Genomic DNA, 14,991 nt, shown 5'->3' on the forward strand with positions numbered 1-14,991 from the left:
TGAGTCATGACATATACCACCGAACAACGCATGTTGTTCGGTGCATATACACCTCGAAAAATTTTGACATTCTTTCATAGATCACTTCATAGATTTATGCATTCTTTCAGCTCAAAGGAAAATATTTGCATATTATTATCACTTATTATGTTAAAAAATAGATGTATTCGTTATTAGTCTAGTAATAGTGGTTTGTTATTTTTAAATTAATGTTATGGATTTAGATTTCAAATAACATATAGGACAGTTCCTAACATATTTTTAAATATTACTGAAAACAAAAACAAAATGAGTCAAAATACAAATAATAGCGTCGGCAGACCAAACTTTTCCAACGTTCCCAATAGAAGCATAAATTTAATTAACATCAAACCGACCACAAAGAAATTAATAATAAAGAATCTAAAGAGTAAGTACCTTTTCATATAATATGTGGGATTAAATTACAACTGATTGAGTTAATCCCATATAAATACAATAGAACTTAAACATGCCACAAGAAAACAGTTTTAGAAGCTCTTCTTGTTTAAGATTATAATTTATTTGTTTGTTTTCAACCCAGAATTAGTATAATCATTATTCTACTATTATTAATGTTACAGCACCATAAAATTTACAGTGCAACAAACCTTAATCAATTGTATTAATAAATAGACAATAATAAATATAAATCAGGATAGTTTCTAATAGCAATGTCATTCATTCTAATAGTTCACTTAAATATAAGCTAGATTCTTATGCATTGTTAAGAAAGAGATAAGATCAACTTATAGACAACTTATTGTGAACAAAATCATTCTCAATTAATATATTCTTCTTCTATGTTTTCTGCCCTAATTTCATCTTCTATTTGCTCTCATACATTTGCTATGTCTGGATCTCTTAGTTTTTGAATATTTATTTTTTCTCTCCCTTTTTCTATCTTCTTTTTTGATTGGATACTCTTTCTTTAAACCATGTCTTAACCTAGTGATCACTATCTATGTTAGCTCCTCTGAAAGATCTAAAAAGTTAAGCAGACTATATGGTCTATTTGGTTAAATGTCTCATTATCAGGGAATTTCCAAGTTCCCCTATGTATGTCTTTGTAGGGGAATTGTGTACCACATATTATTACCATGTTCTTAATCATATCAAAGCTTATGAGTCTCAGTTTGTTGTCATTTTTGAATTTGCGTGTAAGCTCTCTTTACTGATAATGGGAGAAAAGGTATTCTCTCTTCCGACTTTGGCATTAAAGTCTGCTGCTATTATTTTAACATCATTTTTGGGCACTTACCTTACTCCAGGTCCAGTGCCTCATAGAACATATCTTTTTCATTATCCTCTTTTTCTTCAGTTGGTGCATAAATACTTACAATTGCTAACATTAGCAAACTTTCTTTTAAGCCTTATTCAACATATTGAGTGATCAATAGTTTTGAAGTCAATTGCATTGTGTTTAATCCTACTATTCACACTAAATCCGGTATCAAATTCTTGACAACTAGGATGTCCCCTGTTGTAAATATTGTAGTTATTTTTTCCAGGATTCCTAAGTGAGTCTACCTCATCTCCTGTAAAACAATGATATCTGCTTTGGCTTTATGCATTTCTTTCATGAGCAGAGCTGTAACTTTAGATAGTCTGGCTTCTTTCTCTTTACCTTTCATAATATGTAATTTTTTACAGGGTTGGATAGTTAGCCCAATGCCAAACCCCCTATTTAATGGACCAGTTAGTTCTCAACCCTACTTTTCACCTGGGTTAGACACTAGATCTCTAGCTTGGTTGCTTGGTTTAACAGGACATCAGAGTGAAATTATACTGATTTATACTTTTTGTGAATCAGTCCACTCTACCTTATCTTATGAAATCACTAATAACTATGCTGATGTTACCTTTTGTTTTAGGTGAGCCACGACTCCCTCCACATTATATGGAAGATACTTGGGATAAGCTAAAAAGTGCTGTTATTGCTATTCAGAATGCAACAGGAAATCAATATGCTTTAGAAGAACTTTATCAGGCTGTAGCTAATATGTGTAATCATAAAATGGCACCCATAGTATATGACAGATTGTATGATTTAGTTGAGGTACATGTTGCCCAAAATATTGAGCAATTTTTAGCAGAATCTATGGATCGCCTTTTATTTTTGAAAAAGATGAATGATACATGGTCCGCCTATTGTAATCAAATGAAAATGATTAGAAGCATATTTTTACATTTGGACAGAACTTATGTGCTTCAAAATTCTTCTCATTTGATGTCTATTTGGGACATGGGGTTGGAAACATTTAGTAAATATATACTCTTAAATACCCTTGTACAAACTAGAGTAGTTGAAGGCCTACTAATGTTAATTGAGAAGGAACGACAAGGAGACCAAGTTGATAGAACTCTTCTGAAATCCCTTTTGCGGATGTTGACTGACTTACAAATTTATGATAAGGCATTTGAACAGAAATTCTTACAAGCCACAGAACGCCTTTATGCAGCAGAGGGACAAAGACTTATACAATTGCTGGATGTTCCTGATTATCTAAACCATATTGATAAAAGAATTAAGGAAGAGAGAGATAGAGTTATTCATTATCTAAATGATACAACTGAAAAACAGCTTATTCACACAGTTGAAAAACAATTGATCAGTGAACATATTAGTCAAATCCTACAGAAGGGTCTAAAGCAATTGATGAATGAAAATAGAATAAGTGATTTAACTTTGTTGTACACATTATTAGCCCGTGTAAAAAATGGAACTGCAGAACTGTGCACTGCTTTTAATGGGTATATTAAAACGAGAGGAAAGACTATTGTTATTGATCCAGAGAAAGATAAGTCAATGGTTCAGGAACTACTTGATTTTAAAGATGCAATGGATAATGTTGTTTGTACATGTTTTACTAAAAATGAGAAGTTTACCAATTCCCTTAAAGAAGCATTTGAACATTTTGTTAATCAAAGAACCAATAAACCTGCTGAACTTATTGGTAAGTATATCTCTTTTGACTAAGAACTCATTTACAAGTTCAAGGAGCAGTTGAAACTTCCCTATCTCTCAACATATTTTTTAACAGTGTTAAAGCTAAGTCACCCTGTATCATTGTGGTCTATGCCTGTGTCATTACATGCCCATTCCAATCTGTCTCTATTATTGTTACCACTTGTAACATATTTCAGTACCTATCATGAAAAATTCAAGCTTCCTTCAATCTCTTAAATAAGACACTTTATGTATATTCCAAGAAAAATATTTACATAATGACTTTGAGGAGGCATTAACACCAGTTCAGAGCATCTATGGTTCTAAGAAAAAAAAAAAGAATAGTTATTGTGGCCTGATTGTGTCAATATAATTATATATAATATTATAAAAATAATAATTTGTGTATCTTTAGTATTTTCAATAACCAGTTTAGTTGTTTAGTATCTTTTTTTGCCGATAATAATATAAAATATTTTTTAGCAAAATTTGTGGATTATAAACTTCGTGCTGGCAATAAAGAGGCTACTGAAGAAGAATTAGAAAAACTATTAGATAAAATAATGGTTATATTCCGTTTCATTCAAGGCAAAGATGTGTTTGAGGCGTTTTATAAAAAGGACCTAGCGAAGAGGCTACTGGTGGGTAAATCCGCCAGTGTGGATGCTGAAAAGAGCATGTTAAGCAAGCTCAAACAGGAGTGTGGAGGAGGCTTCACATCAAAACTTGAAGGCATGTTTAAAGATATGGAATTAAGTAAAGATATTAATGTGGCGTTTAAACAGCATTTGAGTGTTAACAGTCGAAATTTGGCACCAATTGACATGTCAGTGAGCATTCTCACCATGGGCTACTGGCCCACCTATCAAGCAATGGAGGTCAGCCTTCCATATCACATGGTAAAGTTTCAAGATGTATTTAAAGACTTTTATCTCAGCAAACACAGTGGAAGAAAACTTCAGTTCCAGCCAACATTAGGACACTGTGTCTTAAAAGCAATCTTTAAAGGTGGAAAAAAAGAATTGGTTGTCTCCCTTTTTCAAACTGTCATTATTCTGTTATTTAATGATTATGATGAGCTGAGTTTGGAGGACATAAAAGCAGCTACTAACATAGAAGATGGAGAACTGCGAAGAACATTGCAGTCTTTGGCTTGTGGAAAAGCTAGAGTTTTGAATAAAATTCCTAAAGGTAGGGATGTTGAAGACAATGATAAATTTAGATTCAATAATGATTTTACGAACAAGCTGTATAGAATTAAAATCAATCAAATACAAATGAAGGAAACAGTAAGTACATTATTTTTATTTTATTCTATTCTACTGTGTGTTATATTCATTTTGGACATAAATCTCATTGTATAAAGTGTTTTCGGTTTATAATCTTCCACACTGACCAAGCGATTAAGTAAAGTTAAAATAAAAGGCTAGTGCAGGATACATGTTAAAAAATAACTCTAGGAAAGAACATTATCTTTTAAAAGTGATCAAAAGAGTCACTTAATAAAAACTGAAATAGACCATTAGAGACAAGCCAAGATAACATGAATAAAAAACCAACTTAAATTTCAAGAAAAATCTTAGCCATTTATATAAATCCAGGGTGATTATTTGGGAGTTCCAATTAGATGTTTTATAGAAACTTGACATAATTAAAATAAGAGTCTACTACCATTTCCGGTTATACCTGAAGTTGATTAATACTCCCATTTTTTAAATATAACAAATGTTGAGAATTTTCTCAATACAAAGTTATGCTACCTTAAACCAAGTGTTTTACGAGATATGACCAATTTTATTTTGAAACAGTGTCCGATTTGACACACTGTATCTTTATAAATAATAAAATTGCAAACATTTTGTGAAGTAAAATTTTTTTTAGTATCGTTTATTTTGATCAAACTTTAACATTTTGTGAATAATATAATATTTGATATAAACGGTGATTCAAAACGTGTATATAAAAATTTCTTAATTTTCTTAAATGGATCAACTGATATGTTTTGACGTTATTAGAAAAACTTGACTGGCCTTCAAGTTTCGTTAACTACTTCGTACACCTAAATTTGACAGTAATATTTAATTTTATAAGTATAGATTAAAATGTTTGTACATATTATAATTTTCATTATTATTGTATAGAGTGGATAAAGCACCGGGATCGGATCAAATAGCATCGGAGTTACTGAAGGAACGAGGAGACGCACTACAAAAACAATACATGAATTGATAACAAAGATATGGTCGAATAAACAGCTACTAGCGGAGTGGAATAGCAGTATTATTGTACCATTACATAAAAAAGGAAATCAGTTAGAATGTGGAAACTACCATGGAATCACGCTGTTGAATGCAGCATACAAAATAATGTCTAACGTCATTTATGAAAGACTTAATGGTACAGAAGAATTTGAAGTGAAAAAAGGTGTTCGCCAAGGAGACCCGTTGTCTACATTGCTATTCAATATAGTTCTAGAAAAAATTCTATTTTATACAAGGAGCACCAATGCTTAGCATACGCTGATGATGTGGTTCTCATTGCAAGAAATGGAAAAGAACTATCAAATATAGCAAAAAGACTGATTCGGGAAAGCTCTAAAATGGGACTGAAAGTTAATAATTAATAAATCGAAGTACATAGAGATCTTGAGCAAAAAGGAATAAACACCAGGGGATCCTTTAAATTGGAGGTGGAGGATGGATCAGTTGTAGAATTCGAGAAGGTGGATGAATATATGTACTTAGGTACTCTTATTGATCAGACATGTAAGGAAGAAACTCAAATCAACCTGAGACTGACCAAGAGCAACAGGTGTGCTGGAGCCATGAGGAAAATATTTAAGGCCAAAGATATATCTCGTAATACAAAAATAAGAGTATACAAAACTATAATTAGACTATACAGAACACATTGGAAGCATGGGAAAGAAAGATACTTCGCAGAATGTTTGGTGGAAAAGTAGTAGACGGAGAATGGAGAAAACGAACTAATGCAGAAGTGTACCATTTGTATGCTAACCCTACAATAACAAAAGTGGTGAAAAAACGTATATTAGAATGGCTCGGTCATCTAGAAAGAATGCAAGGTAATAGACTAGTCAAGAATATCGCTTGGAGAGTACCTGAGGGCAAAAAAAAAGAGGAAGACCAAGAAAGAAATGGGGAGATGTAGTGATGGAAGATGTCAGAGAGATGGGAATCAGAAATTGGAAGCTGATAGCTAAGAACAGAAAACGATGGAAATTATCCATCCAGCAATGGGCCTAAAAGGCCTGTTAACGCTGTACATACAATATTTTGACCACCATGTAAAAAATTTTGTTATAATAAACATATGTTTAAATTTTTAAAAAAACCTTACATTTTTAGAAAAATCGAAATAAATCAAAACACCCTGTATTTAGGTATCGGGAACCCTCATAAAAATAGAGCTTATTTTTTACGTAAAATTTAAATATGTCTTCAAATAGAGGGAGTTCCATAAGAAAAAATATAACTTTGATATATCACTCTTTTTTGGAGCACCCTGTATAATTCACAGTATTTTTGAATTGTAGTGTTAATGGCCCTGTATAGTTCTACGAAGAAAAAACTTAGGATATTAAGTAGTTTTCCGTACAGAGACCTAAACATATAGGATGGGCCACCCTGTATATACGTTAAAATCTAAATATCCAAATAACTGTTAGATTCAAGTATAGGAAGTAGTTGAGAAACAGTTAAAGTTCTTTCTAATAACGTCATTATTATTATTTCGATCCAATATATTAGGTATGGAATTATGCAGAAAACTGGAACATAGACTATTAAATTCGATAACAGTAGAGAATATTCGGAAATCTATTTTACATGTTTTAATTAAAATATTTTTTTAGTCTGAAGAGCAGAAGGCGACTGAAGAAAGAGTGTACCAAGATAGACAATACCAAATTGATGCTGCTATTGTGCGCATTATGAAGATGAGGAAAACACTCAGTCATAATTTGCTCATCAGTGAGTTATATCTGCAACTCAAATTTCCTGTTAAGGTAAGCTATACTAAAATGTATCTTCCTTAGCTCTATAATATATGTATACAGGGATGAGTGCCTTAAGAAACGGCAAAATAACGCAAAAGATAGAAAACATAATACGTTGTGAAATAAAAAGAGATGAAAGTAGTAGAGGTGAGAAATTATCGATATTAACCTATAATTTACTTTACATTACATTAGAATTATCGAAAATTTCCCACCTTTAGACGTTAGCTTATGAGCTGGTTCACTTCAGTCATAGTAATACGTACCACGTAATGTAAGTAAAAACAGTTTAAGTAGGAGTATTTTTTTATCCAAAATTAAAGTATTGATCAATATTAAACTATGATTTGAGACGTCGCATACACTCTTCTCAATACAGAATTATCATAGCTTGTTATTCTGTATTCGTCAACACAGATTTAATTATCAAATTACTACTAATTAAACTGTTTACTTACATTTGCTTTATTGCCTTCAATCAGTTTTTACTTTATGCGAAATTTAAAAAATGTAAATATTCGACGTCATACTTGTAATATTATGACTGAAGTCAACTAGCTCATAAGCTAACGTCTAAAGGTGGGAAACTATCGATAGTCCTAATGTAATTTAATGTAAATTAGAGGTTTCTATCGATAATTTCCCACCTCTACTACTTTCATCTCTTTTTATTTCACAACGTGTTATGTTTTCTATCTTTTGCGTTATTTTACCGGTTCTTAAGGCACTCATCACTGTATAGGGAAAATGTCTCACTACGATCTATGAAATCCATTGAACCCGTTTCCTTTCCACTTTTAGAAAATCATTAATTATTCTTAGCTATCAACAATGTTGCTGGTCATTATAGAAGAATCTTTTTTCCGTAATGGCTTTATCAACAACTCTGTTATGATTTAATTAGTGAATGGAATGTTGGTAACAGCTGTATAGAAATTTAAAGGATTATTGTTTATACAATTTTTGTATAACGACTAGTTTTAGTGTGCTCAGGTTAGTCTCAGTCGACAGTGTCTTGTAAGCATATGTATCATGCATAGCTTGGTTTCAATATGCTGTTATACCTGGTAATCAATCATGATTGAACTCTTTGTTTTAATCCCTGTGTGAGATATTATAGACCCATAGAAAAAATCGTAATTTAAAGAGGCCACCTCGTGGCGTTTATGGTTTGACACTGTCAATCTTGAAATAGTCTACCAATAAAAGAGTTAACACATTAACACCATAAATTATAGCAACGTTAAGTTTGGCATGTAGAAAATATCGCTTAACTCCTTAACTGCCTTTCTCCTGTACTTCCTCTCTCTTGTTGCGAGGTCAGCCGGAAGTAACCGAAATTTTTATTTAAGCTGATCTTGGCTGACCGTCGCGTCTCACATCTCACTCTCAGCCCAGCCTACGCAGTTCACTGAGTGGTTGTTAGATTAGTCCGTAGCGTATGAAAATAAAATAATTTCGTAAATACATCAAGCTGTATACAGTTGAAGAAAAGATACACATTTTAAGTTGGTATTTTGGAGGTCACTCAACTCGAGAAATAGTAGATGTATTCGTTGTTGCTTTTAAGAATAGATCAGTTCCTTTAAGTTCCACAGTTGACTGAATAATTGAAAAATTTCGCAAATGTGGGTGTATTCAAAACTGTCACAAATAATCTTCGTGAATCACGTGTTCGTCAAAAGAGTGAACAATGTTTAAATAAAGAAATTAATGTTTGTGCCGCTGTTGAAGCCAGTTAACCGTGTTCAAGCAGAAAAATTGCTCCAAAATTAAACTTAAACCAAGGTACTGTTCGAGGTATTTTAAAAAGAAATGGATATCGGTGCTATAAAGTTCAAACTACTCAAGAACTTTTTCCCCAGGACAATATTAAACGAATGGAATTTTGTGCGGAGCTGATGGAAAAGCAAAATGATGATCAGAATTTTTTAAACATTTTATTTACTGACGAATCGACATTTTCTCTTCACAGGAAACAATCTATCCATTGTTCGATATTGGCCTCGGGAAAATAAGTATCAAGTATTCCTGTTCTCTTCACAGGAAACACAATCCATCCATTGTTCGATATGGGCCTCGGGAAAATAAGCATTAAGTATTCCTTTGCATACACAATACCCACAAAAACTTAATGTTTGGTCGGGGATTTTGGGGGATTAAGTTTTAGGTTCCTTTTTTATTGAGGGCAACCTCAACGGCACTAAATACCTAGAACTGCTACACAATCAAATTGTTCCGGCAATTCAGTAATTTCCTGTGAATTTTGGAGATATTTGGTACCAGCAATACAATGTCCCAGTCATAATACCAGGGCAGTTATTACCGAATTTCTCCAAAGCACATTTTCCAACCGCATCATTGCAACAAACGGTACAATCAAGTGGCCTCCAAGATCAGCAGATTTGTCCGCAAATTTTTTTATTGCTGTCTTAAATCAAATATTTATCGGCACAATTTTGAACGTGCCGAGAAATTAATGGAGTTAAGGGCGAAAATTGTCCAGCATTGTGCCAACATTGCGCTGAATCAACTCAGAAATACAAGAGTATCTTTTTTTAATAGATTAGGTTATTGTTTGGCACAACAAGGTTATCTGAACCTTTAATTCATTAATTTTTTTGCCCAAATAGGTATTTCAAGTTGTTTTAGAATTTTATCTTTTAAGTTTCTTTTAGAATAATTGTGTTTTGTTTTTACGAAATTATTTTTAATTTTCAAAGCCATTACGTCAAAAAGAAACCACCCAGCTATTTTATTAAGAAACAATATTTTAATATATACAATAAGTTTTCCCCCGAAATGTAATAGATAATACGGAAAAATATTCGCGTTTCAAGTTCATCCATACCCCATCGATTTTAAATGATTACCGCTACCGATATCGCTCTGTGCTCTTCACTGAAATGTGATGTGTGACTTCCCTCAGTTTAACACGTGGTGGGAGAGGCAACCTATTTGCGTGAAAATTCAGCAGTCCACTCGAATACATGTTATTTATATGCTCCGTTTTTTTTTTCGCTGAACGTATATATATATATATATATATATATATATATATATATATATATATATATATATATATATATATATATTTAATTTAATTATTTTATTATTTTTAGCCTGCTGATCTGAAAAAACGCATTGAATCCCTTATCGATAGAGACTACATGGAACGCGATAAGGACAACCCGAACCAATACAACTATGTGGCCTAGGTCGCTTTTATTTAGTATTATTGTTTAGGATTAAGTAATAATAGTTTCTACTAAACGTTTTTAAAAGAATATCTAGTCCAGTTTTAATTCTGGCAAGTTTTATATTTATTTTTGGTTATATTGTATATTTTTTCTACCTCGAATATAAGTAACAAATACGCTATTTAGAAAATATAATTCTCACTGATCTTATTGTCTCAATTCATTTTAATTTAAATCTGTCTGTATCTTAAAATGTTTACTTTACAACTAATAATTTGATTTTATAACTAAGTATTGCAAAAAGAAGCTATAAAAATTGTACAGTTGCCAATTGGCAATAAACATGTAGTCATTTCCGTTCTTGGCAATATTTCTATTTTCGGAAAAATAAAACAATCATGGAGACTTACAGACCACAACTCCCAACATTCCGTATAATATGAAGGTTCTTACATCATTTTTAAAAAAAGGTGCCTAAGATCGACTGCAGGGCACATATAGGTTCTTGTTATAGAGGTCCACACTACTCAAAATTTTTGTCTGTTTGGAGGGGTTGGTGGCACAAAGTACTTTTTTGCTTCTTTGGCTAAGGTTAAATAAAGATGGAAATTAATTTTTGCTACTGGCATGTGATTAATGACCCGGTACGCCAAATATAAAAGTTATGTCTCCTATATTGTATATATAGTGTAGGTATATAAGGTTCTTGTTACAATATTTGAGGTCTTTAAATATTTACCTTGTGAAATTATTAAGAAGATAAGTAATGTTATGATAAAAGCCACTTTAATCAGTGTTTACCTTTTCTCTCTCGTTCACAACCAGATGTTAGATACAAATAATCAAATTAGCAACTTAAAAATAACTTTCCTACGCAACTGAAGCAAAAATCATACCGTGTGTACCGAAAGTAACAATTTAACCCTTTACCGCATCATGTGCCATAAATGGCACAAACCAAAAAAATTTTTTTTTTAATGTTTAACTCAATTTTTGTCGTAGCTGCATGGCAGCGAGATATGCGGCATAGTTCTGACGATGAGATAGACAGCCGTGCGCAGTTTCAAGTTCATTCTTGTTGAAATTCTGAACCACGTGAAACAGTGCTCGAAGTTAGAGGTTATTTTTCATAGTAAAAACGTTTTTTACAGCGAGAAAAAATTGAAATTTATTGTATTGTGATATTAGATATCTGCTTAGGTAAGTACTAAAAATTAAGAATGTGAAAGTTTCTCGAAAACCCCAACCAGGATTTGTGCTATATATGGCACACTATGAAGTTATGGACTCATTGATTGTTTTTGTAGATATGGATCCGAAACTCTTTTATGGTACAAGGAATGCAGTTAGAATTCCAAATAGTACTAATAGTGAAAAATCAGATCTCTCCGATGAAGACGGCACAAATGAGATGATATTGTGTCAAGATAGTGACAATGAGGAGCGTGAAAATTTACCAAGCAATGTCAAGGAAACTGTCATTTCTGCCACATCCTCAGATGATACCCCTTTGTCTGAAAGACTATGATATAAAAGGAAGAAATCTCATAATTAGGTGAAAGGAAATCTGAGAAGATCAGAAAATGATACAAAATTGACTGGTTCTGAAAATTTACCTTCTTCGATTTTCCAATTAGAAACTCCTGTCCTATTTTTTAAGTTTCTCTTTCCTGATAGTCTTACAGAGCATATCACAGACCAGTCAAATTTATACTCAGTGCAACAACGTCCAGATAAACCAGCTAATATAAAAAATATGAAATAGAACAATTTATAGGAATTACTATTTACATGTCGATAATTCAACTTCCATCAACAAGACACTATTGGAATGCCAATATTGGCCACCTAACAGTTAGCGATGTGATAAGCTGTAACAGATTCGAAGAAATAAAACGTTTCTTGCATTTCAATAACAATGATGACATGATTGAAAATGATCAGCCTGGACATGACAGATTATTCAAAATTAGACCTGTTCTGAGCCAAATCAAAGAACGACTACTCATGGTTCCGAAAGAAGAATTTCTAGCTGTAGACGAACAGATTGTACCAACAAAAGCGCGAAGCCAGCTAAAGCAGTATAACCCAAAAAAAATCACATAAGTGTGGCTTCAAAAACTTTGTGCTGAGTGGTATTTCGGGATTCAGCTATGACTTTAATTTGTTTGCTGGTTTCCAGAGTAATATTGTACCTCTAGAAGCACCAAATCTTAGTATGAGCAGCAACGTGGTTGTCAAATTAGCAGATTCGATACCAAAACATCAACATTACAAGTTGTTTTTTAAAAATTGGTTCAGAGGCATACCTCTTATGATATATCTGACCAAAGAGAGCATTTTACCTTTGGGAACAGTAAGACTTAATCGTGTTCCTGGAGTTGTGATGCCAGCTGAGAAAGAAATGCAGAAGCGCAGCAGAGGTCATATGGTAGAGAAAATAGCCAATATAGACAATGTGGATGTCAGTGTAGTGTCCTGGTTTCATAACAAAATCGTTACTACAATGTCAACCTATGCTGGAAGTGAACCAAAGGGAGAAAAAGAAGATTTTTCAAACAAGAAAGTATACATAAAATGATACCTTGCCCTAACAGTGTCCTAATCTACAACAACTACAATGGGAGGTGTAGATCTTCTTGATTCCATGTTAGGATTTTATCGTATAAAAACCAGGTCGAAGAAATATTATTTACGAATATTTTTTCATTTCATTGACATGACAGCCGTAAACTGTTGGTTATTAGCCAAAAGAGCGAAGAAATTTGATTTACCCCTTTTGGATACCAAACTGGCAATAGCCGATGCTCTATGCAAAGCCGGAAAACCAATTAAACAGAACAGAGTAGGAAGACCGTTAAGTTGTAGCATTCAGCAGATGTACGAGAACAAACGAAAAAAGGGACCCACTATAGAAATACCCTAAGAAGACATCCGTAAAGATGGGCTTGATCATTTTCCCTATTGGGATGAGAGCACTAGGTCCAGATGCAAATTTCCAGGCTGTACAGGGAAAACATATATAGTGTGCACAAAATGCACATTACCGTTGTGTATTAATAAAGAAAGAAAATGTTATTTGCAGTTTCATACTGTATAGTCTTTACTGTAGCTTCAAAATAGTTTGACTTTAATATTACATATGTTGCAAAATTTTTTTTTGTCAATAAAGTTTTCCTCGTAGCTAGAAGACGGCAGCTGTTTACTTTAATCGACTTTTCTCGACACCATTCTTTCTTCAACTATTTCACTTATCAAGATTTACCAAACGGGATTTAACTCTTTTAGATGTCTCTATGGTCGGTGCTACAACCAAAAATATTTATTTTTATTTAAAAAAGTTATAAACATTCAAAAGTGTACAAAATGTTCGCCATTTTATTATTTTTTTTCGGTAAAAATGTTTCATTGTAGTACCAACCATAGCCAATTCGATACAAAATATGAAACCATTTTTTTTTGCTTTCAGATGATTCGTTTCTAAGAAATGATGACACCCACTAACAATTTTTTTTGAGTTTATGCAGCTATTTTGAAAAAGGAATTTTTTTAATTAGCCCAATGCATCTACTTTCACTTGTAAAAAGTTTGATTTTTTTAATATCGTTTGTACTATATATATAAAAACACGGTTTTTGGAGGAACCTGGCCTTAATAACATATATGGACACATTTTATATAATATAATTATTACCTTACTTCTTCGACTGATTACAGTTGTTTTTCTTAGGTATTTCTTATATTGATTTGGTATTCCTTATTTTTTGTTGCCCTTTAATAGCAGCTTAAGGAGATTAAATTTCATTCAAAACATACAGTTGATATACTTTAGGCTAAACAGATAGGGTATAAACCCCTGTCCTGAGTTAAAGAATATCTTGGTCATAAACATATATGTCGGGTGACATGTTAAAGCGTATAGCACTCCGCCGAGTCGCCGCAATTTGCTTTGTCCAGTAATGGAACTCAGCACCTGGGCACCCAACGCATGAACACATGACAGAGATATGACAACGAAACATAGCGCGAAGAGTGTACGACAAGTAACTGTCCCATTACCCACAGCATTCACATGACTCGGCATTCATATTTACGGTATAACGGCTGGGAGAATGTGTCTCTGGTTAGCACAGGTATCAACCCTCCCCACTTCGATACATGTACGTCAGATTAATATTCACAGACATGCGTGCCTTATGTGAAAAATTTGTGTGCGGTTCCATAGTATTTGACTAATGATTCGTTGTAGTTTATGCCTTTTTTGTCCACAAAACACTTTTTAAATTCTTTCTAAAATTGTCAACAAGAGACTGTACTTTTGAAACCTTTCCTGAAAGAACTAATTTCTGGTTATCGATATAGTTGCGGTAAGACCTATAGTAGAACGCTCAGATTTGTAGGTTTTGATAGTTCTGCTTTATGATATACTGCGGCGGCTGGTTGTTCTGCTAGTTAAATTTGTAATTAAAAATATTTATTTTTTACTTAGGTATATACCTTTAGAGCAGGATAAATCATGTGTGCTAACATTAATTTTGACCATCTTTTATTTACATTTCACCTTGTAATTACTCTTGTTACTGTTGGAATTATTGATACTAAAACAACTTTATAAAAACAGTTAAATCTAAAATTAACGTAAGTATACATTTATTAAAATTCAGAAAAAAAATGCAAACTTCAATAAGTTGTTTTAGAAGTGAAAACTTCTTTAGCGACCTTGTGCACTTTCTGGATGGTGAAAAAGCATTGAACACGCGACAGATTTTTGCAACCGTCATGTCACCGTTACGAAAATTGGCCGC

General features: G+C 32.8%; 1 protein-coding gene across 1 annotated transcript; it reads left to right on the forward strand.

Moving 5' to 3' along the window:
• The first annotated feature begins 57 nt into the window (after positions 1 to 57).
• Cul4 (cullin 4) lies at positions 58 to 10,394 on the forward strand. The gene is made up of 5 exons (XM_072545666.1): positions 58 to 409; positions 1,893 to 2,975; positions 3,452 to 4,257; positions 6,843 to 6,995; positions 10,109 to 10,394. The coding sequence occupies exons 1-5, from the start codon at positions 289 to 291 to the stop codon at positions 10,202 to 10,204; spliced, it is 2,259 nt and encodes a 752-aa protein (XP_072401767.1). The 5' UTR covers positions 58 to 288; the 3' UTR covers positions 10,205 to 10,394.
• Positions 10,395 to 14,991: the final 4,597 nt, after the last annotated feature.

Source organism: Diabrotica undecimpunctata, chromosome 10 (assembly GCF_040954645.1).
Source record: "Diabrotica undecimpunctata isolate CICGRU chromosome 10, icDiaUnde3, whole genome shotgun sequence".
NCBI classification, from domain to species: Eukaryota; Metazoa; Arthropoda; class Insecta; order Coleoptera; family Chrysomelidae; genus Diabrotica; species Diabrotica undecimpunctata.